The 23,025-nt window shown below is 40.9% G+C and overlaps 2 protein-coding genes across 3 annotated transcripts in view; one reads left to right on the top strand and one right to left on the bottom strand.

The window, feature by feature from the left end:
• Window positions 1-23,025, bottom strand: part of LOC145394684 (single insulin-like growth factor-binding domain protein-2) — a 469,535-nt gene that overhangs the window by 276,754 nt on the left and 169,756 nt on the right. The window lies entirely within an intron of this gene.
• LOC145394711 (single insulin-like growth factor-binding domain protein-2) overlaps window positions 1-23,025 on the top strand; it is an 87,494-nt gene that overhangs the window by 63,294 nt on the left and 1,175 nt on the right. Inside the window, exons 1-2 of one of the 2 annotated variants that reach the window (XM_080268503.1) lie at window positions 20,810-20,933; window positions 21,582-21,699. The exons of the other annotated variant lie outside the window; for it this stretch is intronic. Of the exons in view, the coding sequence (XP_080124629.1) occupies window positions 20,887-20,933; window positions 21,582-21,699 (165 nt within the window). The 5' untranslated portion in view covers window positions 20,810-20,886. Of the gene's footprint in view, window positions 1-20,809; window positions 20,934-21,581; window positions 21,700-23,025 lie in introns of those variants that run through there. 2 annotated transcript variants of the gene reach the window in all.

Genomic DNA, 23,025 nt, shown 5'->3' with positions numbered 1-23,025 from the left:
CTGAGGAAACAAAGCCAAACTGGAATTTAGATTTTTTCTAGCTGATAAACAGAGATTTTAAGTAGTAATACATTTGTATAAGGTCTTTTATTATTATTATTATTATTATTATTATTATTATAATATACACTTGCAAAAATCGATTTTTTTTTTATTTATTTCGGGATGACCTATTTTATAAACTGAGGGGAAAAAGGGTTTTTTTCTTTGGTTTTCAGCAAAGGTTCATCGACGTGAGGTACAGGAACAGAAGGCTGTAAAAAAGTTATAACCCTAATATATATATATATACTGTATATATATATATATATATATATATATATATATATATGTGTGTGTGTGTGTGTGTGTGTGTGTGTGTGTGTGTGTGTGTGTGTGACTCACTTCTTGTTTATTTCTGCAACATTCGTGACCTTTCCTCTAACTTTCGCCCTATTGAGCACCACCTTTCCTCCTCTGAACCTCATCTTCTTTTCCTAACTGAGACTCAGCTGTCTGAGGCAACTGACAGCAAACCATTTTCTGTATCCTATTACTTTATCTATACTTACTTCAAAGCCAAAGGTGGCTGTTGTATATATATACGCAACGACTAATCTTGCTCTCGTGTTCCTGAACTCGATTCTTCTTAATTCTCTACACTCTGGCCTCGGCTTTCATGCCATTCTCTGACTAATTATATTTGCTCTGTTTACTTATCCCATAATTCTACTGAGTATCAAAAATTCTTCGACTATCTTACTTCTACAATGGAACACATTCTATCCATTTCTCCTTTCTCTGAATTCTCCATTCGAGGAGATTTCAATGTTCACCACGACCTTTGGCTCTCCTCTCCTTTCACTGATCCACCTGGTGAACAAGCCTACACCTTTTTATCCTTAATGTCCTAGAGCAGCTTGTACAGCACCCTACTCGTATCTCTGACTGCCTTGGAGGGAGCTCGAACATACTTGACCTCTTCATTACAACTAATCGTTCCCCTTACACTGTTAAGTTTTTCTCTCCGTTGGGCTCCTCCGATCACAACCTTATTACGTAGACTTGTCCTAATGCTCTGGTATGGCCTGTGGACCCTCCAAGAAACGTTGTCTGTACCCCTTTGGAGCTGTGGAGTGGGAGGCCCTCAGGTAGTACTTCTTAGAATTTCCGTGAAATGATTATTGTTTCCATGGCTGGGAGCCATCTGAGTGTGCCTTACTCATTACGGAGGTTATTCTCTGAGACATGGAAGCATACATTCCTTACTGCTATCCTTTGACTAATGCAAGAAAGCCTTGGTTTCATCATGCATGTTCTAATGCTGTCTGCAACAAGGAGAGGGCCTATAAAAGGTACCGGAGCCAACCCACCCCTGAATCATATCTTTTTTACGTTTCTGCCCAGAATCGTGCTAAGTCTGTTCTTTGCTCTTGTTAAAAATAATATCATCTGTACTAAATGCTCTCAACTCTCCAACTCGAATTCTTCCCGCCCCTTTTGGCACCTTGCCAAAAACCTTTCTAACAACTTTACCTCATCATCCTTCCCTCCAATTTTCTACTCTGATGTCTCTGTACCTATTTCTTCTTCTGATAAAGCAGATATCTTCGCTCAGACTTCATCCTCCAATTCAACCTTAGACGATTCAGTTGCTATTCCTCCATCACTTCCCCCCTCTGACTTACTCATGGCTGCCAATACAATTTCTTCAGCTGATATATTTTCTACCATCACACACTGAGGTGGTTGGCCATGTAGAGAGGATGGAGGGTGAAAGTCTGACGGAGAGAGTGTATGTGAGTGAGGTGGAGGGGGGAAGAGGGAGGGGGAGGCCGAGGATGAGATGGAGGGATGGGGTGGAGAGGTATATGAGAGAGGGGGATGTAAGCTGGGAGAAGGGCAGTGAAATGGCGGGGGACAGGGCGACGTGGAGGCCATTTGTTTGTGGCCACCCCAAACGGGATTAAGGCGTCTGGCGATAGATAGATAGACAGGCCTCAGTACTAACAAGGCATGTGGGCCTGATGTAATCCCTCCTGTTGTTCTCAAGAACTGTGCTTCTGTGCTTACACCCTGCCTAGGTAAACTTTTTCGCCTTTGTCTATCAACTTGTACCTTTCCTTCTTGCTGGAAGTTTGCTCTCATTCAGCTAGTCCCAAAGCAGGGTGACCATTCCCAACCCTCTAACTATCGTCCAATTGCTTTAACATCCCGTATCTCAAAAGTTTTTGAGTCATTTCTTAATGGAAAAATTTTAAGGCATATTTCCTATGACAACCTTCTTTCTGATCGTCAGTATGGGTTCCGTCAAGGACGCTCCACTGGCGATCTTCTCACCTACCTTTCAGACTCCTGGTCATCCTCCTTTCGGGATTTTGGCGAAAGCTTTGCCATTGCACTTGATATCTCAAAGGCTTTCAATCAAGTCTGGCATAAGTCTTTAATTTCCAAACTGCCCTCTTACGATTTCTATCATTTTATCTGTGGCTTCATCTATAGCTTCCTTTCTGGTTGTTCTATAGCCGCTGTTGTAGACGGCTATCGTTCTTCTCATAGATCTATCAACAGTGGTGTTCCTCAGGGCTCTGTCCTATCACTAACTCTCTTCCTTCTATTCATCAATGACCTTCTAAGCTGTACATCTAACCCTATCCACTCATATGCTGATGACTCCACCCTTCACCTTTCCATTCGGTTCCCGCATTGCCCATCTCAGCAGTTACTTCATCAAACAAGCGATGAGGCTATGGCACACGTAATGTCTGACTTGGCTCGTATCTCTGACTGGGGTAAAAATAATCTTTTTGTTTTTAATGCATCAAAGATTCAGTTCTTACACCTATCAACCCGACAAAATCTTCCACATGTATACCCACTAATGTATAATAATATTCAGCTCAATCCTGCATCATCCTTGAACTTGCTTGGGGTTTCATTTACTCGGGACATATCTTGGAAAGATCATATTACATCTCTTGTAAAATCTAAGAGATTAGGTGTGCTAAGCCGACTCCGTTCCTTCTTTACCTCTGCACAATTGTTGACTCTGTACACAGGTTTTATCCTCCCCTATGTGGAGTACAACTCTCATGTGCGGGGAGGTTCCCCACATACGGCTCTTCTCGACAGGATGGAGTCAAAGGCTTTTCATCTCATTAACCCTCCTCCTCTTACTGACCCCCTTCAACCTCTGTCTTTTCGCTGCACTGTTGCATCTTTATCTCTTTTCTGTCGTTACTTCAATGGTCACTGCTCTGAACTGTCTGCTTGCATTCTTCCACCTCTAAGAAGGGCGTGTAGCACCTGTCTAGCAGCAAACTCTCATCCCTTTTCTGTCCAACTCTATAATGCAAGAGTTAACCGTTACTCCCAGTCCTTCATTTATGCAACAGGTCACCTCTGGAACTGTCTCCCTCTGTCTGTACTTCCTGCTTCCTATGAACTCCAGTCTTTCAAAAGCAGTGTGTCTAGGCATCTCGAAATGATCGGATCTTGAAATTGGCTATGTCTTGTATTTTGTTTTTCTCTTGGAAGGAACAGTTCTTGCGGGCTCGTGGCCTTTGGTTCCTCCTTCCTCGCATAATATATATATATATATATATATATATATATATATATATATATATATATATATATATATATATGGAGCCTCTGTTGTACAGTGGTAAAGTGTGCGTTTTCGTACGCTGGAGGGCGAGGGTAAGCGCGCCGCCAGGGTAATAAACTTTGGAAGCGTTCTCCTGGCCATGTACCGCTTTGGCGAACACCAGGGGTGCTGTGGTTGAACCAGTGTCGCATACTGCAAAAGTATGTTTGCACCCAGTCGGCATGCGCGGGCAGATTACACTTGGTTCACAGACGACACACACATCCAAAGCCACTACAACAGTACAATCACACTTACAAGCACTTCTCACCCTACATCTATCTATCTATCTATCTATTTATATCTATCTATCTATCAATCAATCAATCTCTCTCTCTCTCTCTCTCTCTCTCTCTCTCTCTCTCTCTCTCTATGTATATATATATATATATATATATATATATATATATATATATATATATATATATATATATATATATATATATATAGGGTATATACTGTATACAGTATTTGCCTTAATATTAGCGGGTGTGTCAGAAAAATTTAAGCACACTTTAATGAACTATTTATACTTTCATAAGTTTTAAGTCCCTCTTAAATCTCCTTTTGCCACAATGGGGATTTACCTCTACCACTATAACAACGATAATTGGTCGTGCAGTCTGCCTTACACTTACGGAGGCGTGAAATGTCACGTCGCATAGGAAGGGTTGTCCAAACATCACGTCTGCACTGCCTCTGCCACTTTCCTTTGCACACGTTCTCATAATCCGATAACACGACAGTACCAGTTTACATTTGCCGCATTTTATGCTTACGTGCACGTCTTTCAGGTTTCTCAGAGGGAAGTTTATGACTAAAGCAGAGCTTATTAAAGTATGCATATATTACCATTACAGTGTGCAGACAGTACATTTGTCTGACCGAATCTTCTATCTACCTATCTATATATCTATGTCTATCTACATGTATATTCATTTATCTAGCTACTGTATCTTTCCATATTAATCAGTCAGGCAATCTATCCATGTATTTATTACAGTTAAAACCGAAAATTTACTAGGAACTGGCATAAACTAGCCAGAATCAGAAGTCACATTTGTTGTAATTTATCGCTAGTATTTCCTAAGCAGAACTATTTTTACCACTGGAGGTTGGACAAAACTCGAAATGTAGGACTGGAGTGATTTTAAACTTAGTTTTAGCTAAGCACGTCAGTCAATACCAGTTTCAACAACTGCTTTGTTTGAGAGAACATGTCTGATACTTCAATGTTAACTTGGCGTCATAACAAGTATTGTGTGAAGAATCTCATCAAATAAAATGGTTTGTTCTCGCTGGAGTCAAAATAGTTATAAACTATAATAATCTTTTCCACACGATAAATGAACGGACTCTCGTGACCGTATATATAATCCATCACATTGATGTGCGAAAATGTCCCTTCCCATTACAATATTTTCTGAGTACAACAAAAATCAGGTTAACTCTGTCTACATATGGTGTGCCAACTTGACTTCTAGAGGATCTCAGTTACAGTCGTTATGTGAGATGGCTTGCTTGGTGTCTGTTAGCTAATCGTGAATTAATTGTCAGAAGGATAACATTATACTCTTGACTCCAGTACTAAGATAATCAACAGAATGGAACCTCTACCTCACCTCACCTGACCGCCCTGCTGGACTTGAAATAGAAAGTGGACGGAAGGAGAATCATTTGTGGGTCATGCTCCTCAAATATCGCATTACGGATGAGAATCCATTGTATAACATGTACCAATATATCAAGGCCTTATCTGCCCTCCCTTCCCTATTTCTGAAAAACATGAATCTGGCTAACGGGTTTTTCCCCCATAAGAATCATAGTTGCATAACCGTACAGTGTGAAAAGCTTTCCCAGTAACCAAACAAACTCACCTTGGAGGTTTCACAGAAATCGATGAAATAGTCTAGGAGTTAAACATACACACACACACACACACACACACACACACACACACACACACACACACCTGTGCAGGCATCTATTAGCTGCCATACATGGATTACTCGTATGGCAGAAGGCTACGAAAACTTTTCAGGACTTTGTTAACAAGAGCCTGGAGCAGAGATATTAAGACTGAAAGAAACTGGTCGAAGACTGAGGAGGGGAAGACCGAGAACGGGGTGAAATGATATATATACTGTATACACACACACACACACACACACACACACACACACACACAACTGGTCGCTGGCACAGTGGTAACGTTCTCGCTTGCCATTTGGTAGACGGGAGTTCGTGCCTCGCTCAGGTTGCGAAAAGTTTCACTAACGAAGTGGGTGGTTGCTGTCCCCCTTGAGCAAGGGGATGGGTGTGTGTATGTGTGAAGGTTACAGCCTTGCCCTTAGATCGGACTATATGAGCTCTTAGATTCCTTCCGGGAGGGTAAAAGCTGACGATCACGAACAAGTGATCCTGACCGACCCGGTCAATTACACACACACACACACACACACACACACACATATATATATATATATATATATATATATATATATATATATATATATATATATATATATATACTCATACAAGTGGATCACTTTGACTAACCTTTCCCTCTTAACTTGGACCAAGTTCTCATCCTTTTGCAGCATATTTCACGGAATTCTGTGACAGGAAAAGATATATAACAATGCAGCTATATATCCTTTCCACATCACTTTTTCATGATTATCACAATAGTCTAGTGAAAATCTCTTGGTACAACTCAACGTTCAAGATGAAGAGATGACAATTTTAGGCCAAGTTAGCGTAAAACAAGTAGAGTAAGAAATGAGACTCATTCTTTCTCATAGGCAGTGTTTATTTATAGACTACCAATGACTAGATACTCAGTATTCTATTGGCCTGAGTGACCCAGTATTCCCAGGTAATGACGAGCCAACTATATCATGTGACGTGGACCTGTCCCTTTAACTCTTTGTCATGGAGCTGCAGACATTCATAATGATCAATATCTTGGTGATTAATAACAAAGCAGTGGCCAGGAAGCCTGCAAACGTTTCAGAATATTAGTAACAGTTTCATGGTCATTTAGGTGTAGGTAGATTGATAAATCTCCTCAACTCTACATCCATATCCTGTGTTTGTACTGTACATATATATGAAATAACTGGATCTGTGCGAGATGTGTCTGGTGGGTCTGCGTAACTTCTCATGGTCGGGACAGCTCCAGTATTCTAGGTAACACTGCACAATGTTATGCAGCTGAGTTCGAGTTACAGAAGCGTGAGTGTGTTAATGAGTGATTGTGTAAGCAATAATACATGATTACTGTAAAGGGTTTAGCAGGAAAACAATGCAAACCTCCTGTGCTTCAGAATATAAACGCAACACAATGCCTATACATTCATACAATTAAATCATATCACTTGACGCACACGTTTAATGATACACATGCTTAGAGAAAAATGCTGTATAATTACCATTAGCATTCCAACCTATTTTTCCCAATTAAGGATGGGGTGACGATTAATAACAACACTACATACAATCATCATCATCGTCTTCATCATCCTGAGTATGTTTCCTATCCAATGTTGGGGTAAGGTATACAGTATGTCACGGGAATGACTCAGATGCCAGACCATATGAAGCATACTCGCACACTAACCCGTCTCCTACCACACCACTTAGGTGTTAACCCTCAGTTACTTTTCCACAACAGGGGTCTGTTCTAGGATTGACAACTTTTCCTCCATGGACCTATTTACCGCCTTGGATAAAATTCACCTCACTGATCTATTTCTTCTATCTATCTATTGCCAGACGCCTTAATCCCATATGGGGTGGCCACAAAAAATTCACATCCAAGTCGCACTGTCCTCCGCCATTTCACTGCCCTGCTCTCAGCTCACACATCCCTCTCTCATATACCTCTCCAATCCATCCCTCCATCTCATCCTTGGCCTCTCCCTCCCTCTCTCCCCCTCCACGTCACTCACATACACTCTCCTCGTCAGTCTCTCACTCTCCATCCTCTCCACATTGGCAAACCCCCTCAACATGTTCCTCCTAACGCGTCCTATCACATCCACAAATCCCACAAAGCTCCTTCACTTCCTTATTCGTCAGTCTGTTTCTCCATGTGACTCCACATGCTCCTCTCAAATAACTCATTTCTACTGCTCTCAGTTTTGACTTGTGTCCCTGCAACAAGGTCCAAGCTTTACTATCATACGTTAGAGCTGGTATCACAATACTGTCATGTATTAACTTTTTCACTTCCATGCTCACTTCTCTGTTTCTTATCACTGCTTTCAAGGAACCAGCAACCTTTCTTCCCTGCTGTACCCTTTCAAGCACTTCACCCTTCAAACTTCCATCCGTACTCATCACGCTACCGAAGTCCTGAAACGTACTCACATTTTCCATTTCCTCCTCGTCAAACCTCACTGTACTTTCACTGACTTCCCTTCTATCAAAGACCATCACTTTACTCTTCCCTACATTCACTCATATCACTGATCAAAAACACCCTCTCATTCCTTCCAAACTTTTCCATGCACACTTCCACATTTGTCCAGAACTCTTCTCTCACTCTGCCAGCACGATCTTGCGTTGGCACATACACACACACAATCGCCCACATTTGTATTTCAACTTTCATCTTTACCCACTGATCCATACTGTCTTATGCTCTTCATCCATCTTTTACTCACAACTATACATACTCCTTCCTTTGCCCTCTCATTCTTACCTACTCCTGCACATATATCCCATCCATACTCCCATTCTCTCACACTTTCTCCTCTCCATTTTGTTTCACTTATTCCACATACATCCACTTTCGCACCCTCAAGCACCTGGACAATCTCTCTCTCTTGCACCTCGTCATTCGCTCCTCTTACATTCTATGTAGCTTACATAAGGTCCAAAAACCAAATTAGTTATATACCGTGTGTATATATATATATATATATATATATATATATATATATTATATATATATATATATATATATATATATATATATTATATATATATATACAGTACTGGAAAGAATAATTATTATGCTGTCAAAATCATCTCACATGCTACCAATATTTTTTCATGATTAGTTGCTCCACAGGAAATGAAACATTAAGACAAGTTAGAGATCATCAAGGAATTTTTGAAAGATCTGAAGAGCAGTTACTGAATTCAAGATTTTTTTTTTCCACACTTTCTCAGATTATAAAAATGTATTGTAATTCTAGCGGACTGGGCTTGCCTAGAATTATAACTGCGTTAAGGTATGGATTGGTCCTCTACTTCTCATCAACTTGGTTGAGACAACAGGACCTCATGTAATGTTATTTTCCTCGTAATACCTTGGTTTACCATCAGGGTATCCTATGCTTTGACTTCTCTTAACCCTGGAACACTACCGTGGGGTTGGGTTGACCCCCACGCTAGGCGATAACGCGGTCAAGGAGTGATAAGGAGCCCAGGGCTCTGGGTCTCCCAGTAACTTCAGTCCACTACAACCGCTCGTGAAAGGAGGTAGTGTGGTGCAGCTCGCTTGTATTTTGTGTGCTGAAAAGTATGTTTGGGGTTAGCTCAACCCCACGTTAGTGTGCAGAGGTGTTCTTTTTTGGGGAAAAATAATTGACAGGGATATAATTATTTTGAGATTAGTACATCTATACACCAGCACATACAATGTACACTCCTATGTACACTTATAATTATTTGTTCAAGTACAGCATATTTGGTGTAACATAAGATTGCAATTTTCATTTTGCATACTGAAGATTTTTGGTTAAAAATAAATAATAATCCATAAGAATTCCTTTGAAATCAATGGCTATAGCCTTGGTGTTGTTCATTTACAGGGTAAATATAGGTACAAAAAAATCCATTGCACACTAGTCGTTTTTTGACCCAAAAAAAAAAAAAAAAAAAAAAACTTTTTTCGTCCCTCTCCCACATAGTTCCTAGTGCTGCCCCAAGGCTGTCGGTATGTTAGCGGAGGCTCCCATGACCAGGGTGTTTTGTACCCACAACCAAGCCCACAGCTGCTTTCGTCTCCGTATAGCATGGTCTTCAGCGTGGTCATTAGTTAATCTTAGTATTTTTACACCTTTTTTCTAGTCATCCACCTAAGTTTTAAGATTGTTTTAAGTTACTGGTTTTTCACTCATATCGAAGTACAAAGGACATATTCTCTATGTATGGTAAGGAAATGAATAAATTCTGATTCTGACTATTATTTTTCATTTTCCGAAAATGGGGTTCAGTCAACCCCATGTTAGTGTTGGTGTGAATCTGATCAATACCGATTTGCAATTATGGAACATTAAGACACATGTAAATAACGTCAGCATAAAGAGTACATGCTTGTCCTGAACAGCTAATGAGTTAGAATCATGAGCTCAAGCAATACGACTGCCTTGACTTGGCCCTTATGAAACAGAGGTGGGAAGACAACAAAAGAATTAAATCTATTGTGCGGGGATCAATTCTCTGAGCTTCTTAAACATTATATTTACTTTTTTTTCATTGTGCATTGTGGAATACGAGGATTAGGGTAAGAGCGCACACGCGTACGTGCTTGCTGTGTGTGTGTGTGTGTGTGTGTGTGTGTGTTCGCCTGTTTGCAGTGCGAGGAATGAGAGGCACAAGCAGTGCTAGTGCTGGAGGTGTAGAAGGACAAGAATAATGGTCTCCCTACCCAATGGTTTTTATGTTTCTCGCACATTCCTTGTCTTAGTCTCATACTGAAGTACCATCCTAACGTCTGGAATGGTTAATTTGACTCAGAGAATTCTAAAAATAACGCTCAAATATATGAAAATCATATGCCATCATCTTTTGTGATAATGAGAACTGTGTTTTTGAGGCTTTGCAGTAGGATGAGCATTAGATAAAATGGGATATGAAGTGTTTCAGGATGCTGTATTGAAATCCCTGATGATCTGGTCTTGTGAAAGGACTGGAATGGGGATGACTGTGCCTGAAAGACAGTGGATCGAATCCTCCTGAAATAAACTGTATTTTCCTTTTTTTTTAGTTTGTAAAATACTGCCAGGCACGTATGTTGGTGTCACACTCAAAATGCATTGGATTTCAGTAACTGAGATTCTGACCCTTGTGTTGTGAATAGGGTAATAAGAGGTTGATTGCTGATATTGTAGAATAATGTGTTACGTGAAGAATAATTTGCATAAATTATTAATGACTGATTATGTGTGAAAAACAGATTTTTGAAAAATGCGTTTTCATTGGCATTATATTCAACTGAGCAGGTGGACTGGCCAGTCTCTTTTATGCTTTTATGTAAACGATCAGGAAAGAGATGCATTCTCATTAGTGTAGCAACAGTGTTAACCATTGCAAATGTTACAGTTCAGAGGATTTTATAGTTTGACAGAGGGTACACAAATGAGAAGAAAAAAGTATCTAGGTTAAATGAATGCAAGGGAAAAAGAGATAGAATTCAGTGACAGTGGTGACAAAATTGGCCACTAATCTATCTAAAGCCTGTCACCTTTTTTCTGAATCAAGTATTGTACCATATTGTATATGGTCATTGTAGTATTGTGTATGCCGGTAATCAGAGTTCTTTATGAAGTGCTTTCATATTTCTGTTTTAACCCACTTCAGTGGTAACTAACATCCAATTCCATATTATCCATTTTGAGGTGTAGGGGTATGAGACTAGGTTTTCTGGATTGATTAACATTTTTGTTTATTCTCAGTACTGTTAGATAATTGTTTTCTGCCCAAGAGACTGAACTGTAGGGATTTGGTAGCCATCATTAAAACCTACATAACCTGGGGACTTGTACGTAACTAAAACTTTGTCTCGTATCACCCTGTGCCTCTTTATAACAGCTTTAAATGACTTGTAATCTTAACCCCATGAATCCCATAATGTTTTTTTTTTTTTTTTTTTTTTTTTAAGCTACATTTCAATCCCTTATTTTATATATATATATATGGTTGGGTCTGGTTAGTACTTGGATGGGTGACCGCCTGGGAACACCAGATGCTGTTGGCATCCCTACGTGTCAAGTGGGGTTGGTGGAGGATTAGTGCCCCTCCCTGTAAAACAATTAACTCTAAGCCCTTGGCCACCCCGTTTGGGATACATGGCGTCTGGCAATGAATGATGAATGAATGATGTAAACGAGTCAAGAGTGAGAGTGATAGACCACCGAGTGTTAATATGACGTATTTTTTTTGTTCCCATTTCCCTCCCTGTCAACCTAATTTCTGACATGCTTAAGGGCAAATACTCCTATCATAACAACACTTGGGAGTAGGGTCCACCTATGCTCATCTCAGAAATGCATAAAACATAAAAGAAGAATAAAATCCACCTTGGGCGAGCCAAGAGGTAAACTGTATCGAGATGGTTTGCGCTTCTTAGTATTTTACATAATATCCTCTTCATAATGGCGACTATGTTTGCTTTTCATGTGTACTCACAAGCTGGAGGACGGTGGACTCCATGCTTGTATTAAATACCATCAGACACCAATTCATCAATGAGTAATTTTTCCCAACGTTACACGTGGTGATTACCTGTCTCCACCCTCACCACTGTTGTAAGTTGAAGGAATCTTAACGCATTAAAAGCTGGTGATGAAAATAAGTAGAGATAATTCAGTGGAGTCAAGCCTGTCCATCCTTTCTGTATTTTATCATCATCTTCACCACCACCATCATTATCATTACCGTTATCATCTTTATCACTCGAATCGTCGGCGTCGGCGTCATCATCATTAATGCTTTCGTTCCTACATAAGAAAATGGGTGATACGTTAGCTTACGAAGTTATTACTTTTAACCTAAATGATGGCATTGTAAAAGAGTTGTCACACAGGGTATTTGTGGCTAACCTGTTAACTCCCTTTTGCTTGCTGAAAAGAGGAGCAAGTCATCACGATGTTCACAGTTTTTTTTTTTTTTTTTTTTTGCTTGGAGCTGTCCAACCAAACACAAATAGAAGACAAAACGATTTCGTCATAGATCTTGTAAAACAAGAGAAGTTCTGGCAGCTCTTCTTGTATTTTTGCATTTGGTGTTTTGCCTATATCGACCAGATATTTAATTTGTTACGGGCAAAATATGACAACTAACCGACGGTGGAGTGTTTACAATGGCTGGTCGCAGTCAGTCAGCTGAGAGCCCAAGCAATGATTTTTACAACATCTGAGAAAATTGGAAGTAATTAGCAAGCACAAGCCTTCCATTTCTTGCAAATAATTCGACAGTACTGTTACGTCCCCGTCCTACACTGCCACAGGCTCCAAGAGCAGTAGTACTGCAAAGGAAGGACGTTGCCCAGTGAGTCGTTCTTCCTACGGTCAGCCTTTCGGTTTGCATCAACGAGATCAACTGCGGCGTAAATAGACACTGGCTTCTGAAATTCAGTCTTTATTTTCCAAATAATTACATTTAATGCTTGCCAACTTCACTGTTTTCAGAAGTACCGGAGCTATACAGTCTTCACTAACTGCAATTACACTTAATGCTTGCTAACTACATTTCACTGTTTTCACAAGTACCAGAGCTATACAATTTGCAGTTACACTGCACTTACACGGAACTAAAACTGAATTCACTCTGCTCTACTCTCTTCCTCATCCTTTTATAAGCTTCCTATATTCTAGAATAACCTACTACATTCTCGGAGAAGGAACAGTTACAACAGTTACCAACACGGACACATGCAAGATAACCCAGAGTTTTCTTACATTACATAATACTCTAAATGCTTTAGCATACAGACTGAGATGAAATTACATAATTTAACATTCATATAAATAAAACATTACAGGAAAAAAAAAAATGAATGCTAACTCTACAAAGTACCTCCAGTGACAGCAGGAGGGTATGTGACAACTCTGACACGTAACGGAAAAATTCAAGAATCGTCAGGAATACTCCACCACTATCAAACTAGAAAATCTCGCTTCTCAACAATATATAAATGCTTCATATTCTAATGGATATTATTTTTACTTTTATACGAACTATATTTAGCTCATTTTGGGTACTCATTGCACCAGTAAGGCTCACGCGCCTTCCATTTATTCTAGCAGACGAAATCTCGAGCCTTACGGTAATTTTGGCCAACGACTAACAAAATCCGGTAACATAAAAGCCCAAAATGCCAAGGTTAACGTTTTTTTTTTTTTTTTTTTTTTTTTTTTTTTTTTAGGTTGAAAAGTAGTGGTGGAGTTCTTTCAGCACTCATCTGTAAGAATGTGTTTCATTATCAGGTTGATATGAGAAAGAGGCACAATAGAATTTCATCCCATAAAACTGCTTTAGTCTTTCTAAAGGCCAATCTACCTTCCACCGACAGTAGACTAAGGTTGTATTGAACATTATTATGTTTAAATATTTATCAGGTACATAAACATTCTGATATCAGAATGCAAGGGGAGGTGGAGTTGAGTATGAATACCAACCACTGCAAAAGGGAAAAAAAAAAAAAACATTATACACTGGTATCACATCTAGTCGAATACAAGGTAGGCTTTATACACAGCCCTAGTACATTAACTTTGTTCTGTGGAAATTGCTATACTGATTAAGGAACATACAAGAACATATATCCCAAATATCTGTTTTTACGGTTCACCTTTGACCTGATAAAACATTCTAGAAGACCCAGATCTCCTCAAAAATAAATAAATAAATAAAAAATAAAATGTCTGGGGATATCTGAATAAGAAACAACTGTGCTAATTTTACAGGAACTGATGAAGAAATAATGACACAAAACTGAAAAGTGTTTGGAAGAAAAAAGTGAATGGGACTGATGAAATACAGTACCGGGTACGCCGTCACACCGTCTACAGTACGTTCTGTGTCAAAATTTGTGTCGTGGTCGACATACCGATACTTATAAAACATTTTCTTCCCCCAGGTAGGCTATAGATGCGCTACAGTACAGTAAGCAGCAAAAAATTCCAGCATACTATATTTTGTTATTAAACTGCGCCCAGATAAAATATTGTTAATTTCTTCACTCAAAACTGTTTATCACGGCCTCGTTCATACCTTCTCATTCCCTCCTGTCTCAGTGGTTTGGGGCGGAATCCAGGATGTGTATCGGTTAGAAGAGGGTGCTAAAAGTATCTAAGCAACTGATTTAACAAGTCGTATCCCCTGCTCACTTTTCAAAGGGTATCTTGCACATTACTTAATTGTTTAATAATGCATTGCAGAAAGGTAGTGTATCCCATTAGATCCCAGGGGTGCTGGACGAGGCATGGCACTGGGTTGGTACTAAGCGTACCGCCCTCCGCCTTTCGGTTCATAGTCGCGAAGCTCATAGGTCCCTACCTGGGGGTTCCCTACCTTATACACACTTGAAAAATCCCTATTCTGTCCAGTATTCCGGACACTGGGCTCCAATGGGTTAAAGAGGCTGATAGGTTTGCCAGTCATTAACCCATTGGATCCCAGGGGTGCTGGGCGAGGCATGGCACTGGGTGGGTACTAAGCGTACTGCTCTCCGCCTATCGGCTCATAGTCGCGAAGCTCATAGGTCCCTACCCGGGGGTTCCCTACTTTATACAGACTTCAAAAATCCCAGTTCTGTCCAGTATTCCGGACACTGGGCTCCAATGGGAAATGGTGCACATTCATGCACAGTGAACACTTATGGGCAACAGGATTCCGGTAAATGGACGAAATATTCTGGTGGCAGCAAACAGATTATGCGACACTCGAACTTGAGAGATCCTCTAACGCCTTTCACTGCTCATATATGTATTGGTGCCCCCCAGTGTTCCATGTTTAGGACATTTACCTCCAGGACGTTATATATTTCAGTCAACATACTACCAGCATTTATAGAAGATGGTTTTCAGTGAATCTATGAGCTACCTTACCATATTAACCCTTTGATTATGATAATACAATGCATAAACTGTGTATAGTGTGTAGGCGGTACACAGACCAATTTTGCCAATCACCGCAGTGAACACGTTGTGTTGGACGTACCAACTATATGACCTCAAAGTGGTTTACTTAAAGTAAACATAGGAAAATATGTACTATAAAATCAGCTCCTCCCTGTGTGTGTGTGTGTGTGTGTGTGTGTGTGTGTGTGTGTGTGTGTGTGTGTGTGTGTGTGTGTAATGTTGCAAGTCATCTTGTAGTTGGTGGTCCATGCTTGGCGGCTAGATGGTTAGGTTGGTAGGCGGGTGGATGGGGTGGGTTGGTGTGTAATGTGGGTGGGCAAGGTGGAATGAATATGCAGGTGGCCAGGTGGCTGTGGTTGCTGGGTGGGTGGGCAGGTGAGTGGGATGCGTGGGCTTTTGGGGTAGGTGGATAGATGTGTGGTTTCCATGAGTGCAAGCCAAGAGACGGGAATACAGCACACAGGTGAGTAAGTAGGTATATTGGTAAGTTTGTTGGTGGACAGATGGGTGGATGATGGAAAATAGGTCCAGTGGGGAATAGGGCTATTGAGTATGTATGTCCACATTTTTATAGGTTCATATGGGGTAATTAGTCCATGCGGATATGATCTTGGAGGAGCTGGTTGAAGCAGTAACAGGTCCAGAGGGTTAAACGGATCCTTGGAGACAAGAGGTCAATATGTGATAACAGGGCCAAGTGAGGGTGTGGTGTCTTCGTTGGGAAAAATTAGGATCATGATCATGAAGAAATCACGTCCTTGGTGGGAAATTTGGGCCAGGGAGAAAGAAATAGGTCCCAGGATAAAAATGGGATATTGAGGAAAAGTGGTCTAGAGTGAATATCAGTTAATGGGCAAAAATATATACATTATGGAATAAATAGGTCCATGGGGGTAAAAGATACCAATGGAAGAAATAAGTTTATCTGAGAAAGTAGGATCATTAGGGATTTTTTTTTTTTTTTTTTTTTTTTTTATAATAGGGTCCTGGAGAAAAACAGGTTCATGTGGCAACAACATGTTGAAAGGAGACACAGGTCCATGATGGGGAATGGGTCAGATAAATAGGTACATGGGGGTATTTGATTCCATGATGAACATAGGATCATGGGAGGAAATAGCTGCGTGGTGATATATATATATATATATATATATATATATATATATATATATATATATATATATATATATATATATATATATATGTGTGTGTGTGTGTGTGTGTGTGTGTGTGTGTGTGTGTCAAGAACTGACCAAAGTTGATAACCAAGGACCGGACAAAGGACATGGTACGGATCGCTACGTGGAATGTAAGGGATGCAAATGATGAGTTGAAAGAGAGATTGTCCAGGTACTTGAGGGTGCGAAAGTGGATGTATGTGGAATAACTGAAACTAAATCGGGAGGAGAGAGTGTGAGAGAATGGGAGTATGGATGGGGTATATGTGCAGGACTAGGTGAGAATGACAGGGCAAAAGAAGGAGTGTGTATTGTTGTGAGTAAAAGATGGAGGAAGAACATAAGAGAGTAAGGATCAGTTGGCTTAGGGATTGTGTGGGTTAGTTTGAAAGTTGGAATACAAATGTGGGCGAATGTGGGCGTGTATGCATCAACGCAAGATCGTGCAAGCAGGGTGAGAGAAGAGTTCTGGACAAATGTGGAAGTGTTCATGTAAAAGTTTGTAAGGAATGAGAGAGTGTTTTTGATTGGTGATGTGAAAGGTAAAGTTGGGAATGTAAAGGTGGATGGAAAAGTTGGTGAGTGGAGTGTGCCTGCTGAGATAGATGAGAATGGCAGTCCGGCAGTGGACATATGTGCCGGGAGGGGGTTGGTGATAGCCAATACCCTCTTCAGGCAAATAATGATCCACAGGTATACATGGCAAGTGATGAGAAGGGTGGGTGGTGAACTGAATGAAAGGAAGGCAATGATTGATTATGTGTGTGTGGATGAAAGGATGCGAAGATGTGTAATGGATGCAAGAGCTTATAGAGTTTGGGGGAGTGGACTTTCTGATCACTACTTGGTGGTGGTCAGAATCAAGATTCAAGTAAGATGGAGAAATAGAAGAAGGGAAGGACGGGAGGAAGGAGTAGTTGCAAGGAGAGTGGAAAGGTTACAAGAGGATGAGAAAAAGGCAGAATATAAGAGAGAAGTGGAGGAACGATTGGGTAAATATGAATTGGAGCAGATGGGGGACGTGGAAGGTGTGTGCAAGATATTCACAAAGGAAATATGTGCAGCATGTGATGTGGTGTGTGGGGTGAAGAGAAGATGGAAGGGGGTGCAAGGAACAGCATGGTGGAATGAAGAGGTGAGACAGGCTGTGGCACAAAATAAGAAAGCATACAATAAATGGATGAGAAACAGGGGCGTATAAGTTGAAAGGCAGAAGAGAGAGTTATTATAAGAAAGGAAAAGAGAGGTGAAAAGATTAGTAAGAGAGAGTAAAAAGAGAGTGGATGGGGAATTTGGAAGGAATTTGAGTGTAAAGTGGAGGGACTGTAAGAAAATGTTCTGGAAAGAGGTGAAGAGAGTAAGACAGGGTGGCAGTGAAGTTACTAGTGGAGTGAAAAATAAAAATGGTAGATTACTAGTGGAGAAGGGAGAAAAAGTGAGTGGATGGAGAGAACACTTTAAGGAATTGGTGAACATAGAGAATGGAAGTAATGCAAGTATAGGTGGCTGGGGAATGGCTGGGAGAAGGAGGGAGGTGAGAAGACAGGAAGAAATCAGTAGGATAGAAATTGTGGAAGCAACGAAGAAAGTCAAATTGGGGAAAGCCCTAGGAATTGATAGAGTGCATGGGGAAATGCTGAAGCATGAGGGAGAGATAGTAGTAGAATGGATGTGGAAGATGTGCAGATTGGCCTGGGAGGAAGGTAGAGTCCCAGAGGATTGGAAGTCAGGTATAATTATTCGCTTGTACAAAGGAAAAGGGGAAAAAGAAGTGTGTGGTAATCATAGGGGCACTTGTCTTCTTAGCGTAATAGGATAAGTGTATGGTAGGATACTTACTGTCAGAACTAGGGAAATAACAGAGGAATTAGTTGGAAAAGAACAGGGAGGCTTTAGGAAGGGAGGAGATAATGTAGATCAGATATTCATTCTTAGATCTTTAGTGGAAAAGTTTCTAGAGAAAGGAAAGAAGTTGTATGCGGCCTTGATGGATATGGATAAAGCATATGACGGGATGGATAGACAAGGATTGTGGAAAGTATTAAGAATAGATGGAGTAGATGGGAAGTTGATGAATGCTTTGAAGATTATGTATGATGGTGCTAAGGCTGCAGTGCATGTGGATGGTGAACTGAGTGAAGTTTTCTCTTTGAAGGTTGGGTTGAAACAAGGATGTGTCATGTCTCCATCATTGTTCAGTCTGCACATGGATGGGGTAATAAAAGAGATACAAGACAGGGCAGTGGATGTTGGAGTGGTCCAAGTGAGAGAGGGTAGTGTTTGGAAACTCCCTGTACTGTTGTTTGCAGATGATACTGTGTTGTTATGTAAAGACAAAGCGGAGCTGCAAGGCTTGGTGATGAGTTTGGGAGAGTATGTAAGAAACGGAATCTAAAGGTGAATGTAGGGAAGAGTGAGGTGATGGTCTTTGAGAGAGGTGAAGTCAGTGAATGTACAGCGAGGTAGGATGGTGAGGAAATGGAAAATGTGAGTACGTTTGAGTACTTGGGGAGTGTGATGAGTAAGGATGGAAGTTTGGTGGGTGAAGTGCTTGAAAGGGTCGAACAAGGAAGAAAGGTTGCTGGTTCCTCGAAAGCAGTTATAAGAAACAGGGAAGTGAGCATGGAAGTGAAAAAAGTTACTACATGACAGTATTGTGATACCAACTCTAACGTATGGAAGTGAAGCATGGACGTTGTTGGAAGGACACAAGTCAAGAGTGAGAGCAGTGGAAATGAGTTATTTAAGAGGAACCTGTGGAGTCACATGGAGAGACAGGCTGACAAATGAAGATAGAAAGGGACGTTGTGGTGTGGATGTGGATGTGATAGGAAGCGTTATGAGGAACACACTGAGGTGGTTTGGTCATGTGGAGGGGATGGAGAATGAGAGACTGACGAGGAGAGCGTATTTGAGTGAGGTGGAGGGGAGGGAGAGGGAGAGTGAGGCCGAGGATGAGATGGAGGGATGGAGTGGAGATGTGTATGAGAGAGAGGGGGGTGTGAGCTGGGAGCAGGGCAGTGAAATGACGGGGGACAGGGTGACGTGGCGTCGATTTGTTTGTAGTCATTCCGTACGCGATTAAGGCGTCTGGCAATAAATAGATAGATAGACATGTGTCCGACACTGGGCATAAACATCAGCCTGCTCCCAAGGCCCAGTAGTTTTCCTACATACCATACACCTCTATATCTCACCACTTCTGCGCTAACACCCACCGTCCATATTGAATACATTCTAGGGCTGTCTCATACACGTTTGGTGCATTGGTATTAACGGGGGTGTTTTTACGACATGTCGGCAGGTCGTTTGGTAGATCAGTAAACTCTACTTTTTATTAAATTCAAATCCTTAAACTGTTCCCTGTCCCAGCGGGGATTTGAACCTGGGTCCGGTAGGATTGCAGGCCACCTCTCTACCGACTGAGCTACCGCCTCCCCCATATATATATATATATATATATATATATATATATATATATAGAGAGAGAGAGAGAGAGAGAGAGAGAGAGAGAGAGAGAGAGAGAGAGAGAGAGAGAGAGAGAGAGATAGGTAGGTTGATAGACAGATAGGTAGTATATATATGGATACATAGAAAGATATAGATAGGTAGGTAGATAGACAGATAGGAAGATAGACAGATAGGTAGGTAGGTAGACAGATAGATGGAGAGAGATATATAGAATTTATCACAAATATTTGCTATATGACTTGACAGACAGCAAGAGGGCGGTGTTTACAATGGTCTGTTACTTGGCCATTGGGTAACTAGTGAGCAATTCAGAGGGCGTGATGTCGCCATTACATGGCAAATCGCCAAGAGATGAAAAAGACGGGGTTAATTTAAGAGACGCCTAATATGCTTCCAGTTGCTGGTTACAGACTTCCAATCACACGAACTCTCAAAAAGAAAATAACGTATTCTTACAATTCATTGAAATCATGTATCGATGTGCTGTGGAAAAAACCTTCCGTGATAACTAAGAAATCATTTGTTTTCAACAGCGGTGCTGTTAGTCATTATATACCTTGCGACTGTCATTACTGAAAGTAAGACAAAGATAAAACATCCAGACTCCAGAGTGTATAAAAACAGGAGCCCGAAACACCTGGAGCTCAGTACCACTCTAAACAGGTTAGGGTGAAGGTGTTGTTTCTCCCGCTGTATTTGCACCTGTGATATCTTCTCACCGTCCCCAGCCATGAAGCTGTTTATTACGTTAGCGCTTGTGGGGGTTATGGTGGCAAGGTAAGCAAAACCGTATTATTTTATGTAGTAATAAAGCAGTGTGTTTCCTGTATAATACAGTTTGTTGCTGTTGTCCTGTACTTCCATTCACTGCCTTTATCTTGGATGTATATCAGCTCTGCATTTTCAGTTCTGCCTCACTGCATCAACTCGTTCCTCAATTCCCCTCCCTCCCTCCTCTTCTCTGTCTGTCTGTCAGTCTGTCTGTCTGTCTGTCTGTCTTTGTCTCTGTCTCTGTCTCTGTCTGTCTCCTGTCTGTCTGTCTGTCTTTGTCTCTGTCTCTGTCTCTGTCTGTCTGTCTGTCTGTCTGTCTCTCTCTCTCTCTCTCTCTCTCTCTCTCTCTCTCTCTCTCTCTCTCTCACGTCCTGCCCTCCCATCTTCAAACCACTCTTACCCCTTGCATGCCCTTCTTCTTCCCCCTGTTCCTCTGGTCCTTTCCCAGCTTTACCGTCCCATTTTCACCCTCTCTTCTTCCCCACTTTCCTTCTCTCATGTCTCTCTCTTCCTTCCACACCTCCTCTCCCTCTCTCTACTCCTATCTCAACTTCCTCCTCCCCCTCTCCTCCACTTTTCTCCACTTCTTCTCATCTTATTCTCCCTTCTTTCTCCACTCCTTCTCTCTCATTGTAACCTCCTGTTTCTCGCCAGCATCACTGCCCTCCGCTGCCTCCCGTGTAATTACCAGGAGAGATGCACATGCTTTCCACTGGGCTGTCAGTATGGCGTGGTGACGGATATATGTGACTGCTGCTTTGTATGTGCGAAGGTAAGTACAGTAGGTCGGTGGGTAGATGGGTTAGTAGACAAGTAGCTGGGTATGTAGACTGGAAAATGGGCGAGTACGTACGTAGGTAAGCATTTAAATACGTTGGTAGGCAGGTTGATGAAGTAAATTCCAGATTAGAATTACATTTGATTACGTCAGCTTTTTCCACCCGGACTCTGATCAGTAAAAGTAAGCTGAACCTGAAAGTCAATCAGCACGCTCCAATGAGCCTCTCTTCAGACATTCTTTGTATTGACAGCATCTCTCACCAGCTAGCAACACTTACCTGAATTGTCTACCAAGGAAAACCATTCATTTCATCTTAATGTTATAACGAAATATTTTCTTGTAACCAGCCAATCCACATTATAGTGAGTTTTCTGCAACGTACATTAATGCATCATAAGTTTTCTTTTTCCAAAATATATTTGTATGCTAATGCTATAATATTAAAATATCTGGCCTAGCCCATAAATCTTACACTCCACCTAGACTCATCCTTTTCCTCTCCTCTCTCATAGTCTATATTGTTGCTAGTAAAGCTTTTTCTAACCCCTTCTCACTGATCACGTATTTTCATTCTACCTTCAACCAATTCTGTTCAGCTTAGATTTTTCGAACCGGATTGTTATGAACAAGCTTCAACAACCTATTCAGTACGATACATTATTTTTTACTTCAGCAAAATCGTCTGGTTCTAGTAAAGTGAATATTAAAGACAAGTCATTATATTATTCTTGCAAACGCCCTCAGTGGCATGCTCAGAAAAATGGTCGTGGGATAATTTTTACACGCTTCTCCACAACCATTCTTATCTCATCCCAACACACCTCGGCTCAACCCAACTCATTCAAAAACAAACCCAGCCAAACCACATCTAACCCTAACCTAACCTAACCTAATCTAACCAAAGCAGGGCTAACGAAGCCAAACCTTAACTCATATAATTTGCAATCTTAAATTCTAACAAAATACTGTATATATAACCCAACCTAACCAAACCTAACCTCATCTGCAATCTTCGTTACTAGCAAACTTAACTTACCTAAGCTAACCCAACCCAATCTACAATCATCATTACTGGCCAACTTAAACTAACCTAACATAAACGGACTCAACCTAATCATTCCCAGCCTAACCCACATCAACCCAACTTACCCTAACCAAACTTGGGCCCGTATTCTCGTTGGTTAAGTGAGCTCCCTAACACCTTTTCATAAGCAGTTTACTGTATTTTGCTTATTACTCCTCACTGTCCTCTTATGCGTTATAATTATAAATCCTTCTAATATTACCATATGTACATAAATAATGTGAAGAAGGATA

Source organism: Coenobita brevimanus, chromosome 4 (assembly GCF_032717465.1).
Source record: "Coenobita brevimanus isolate Jiangsu-jjx chromosome 4, ASM3271746v2, whole genome shotgun sequence".
In the NCBI taxonomy this organism is placed as follows: Eukaryota; Metazoa; Arthropoda; class Malacostraca; order Decapoda; family Coenobitidae; genus Coenobita; species Coenobita brevimanus.
Note: the sequence above shows the minus strand (reverse complement) of the source record. Positions and strands in the feature narration are given on the sequence as shown.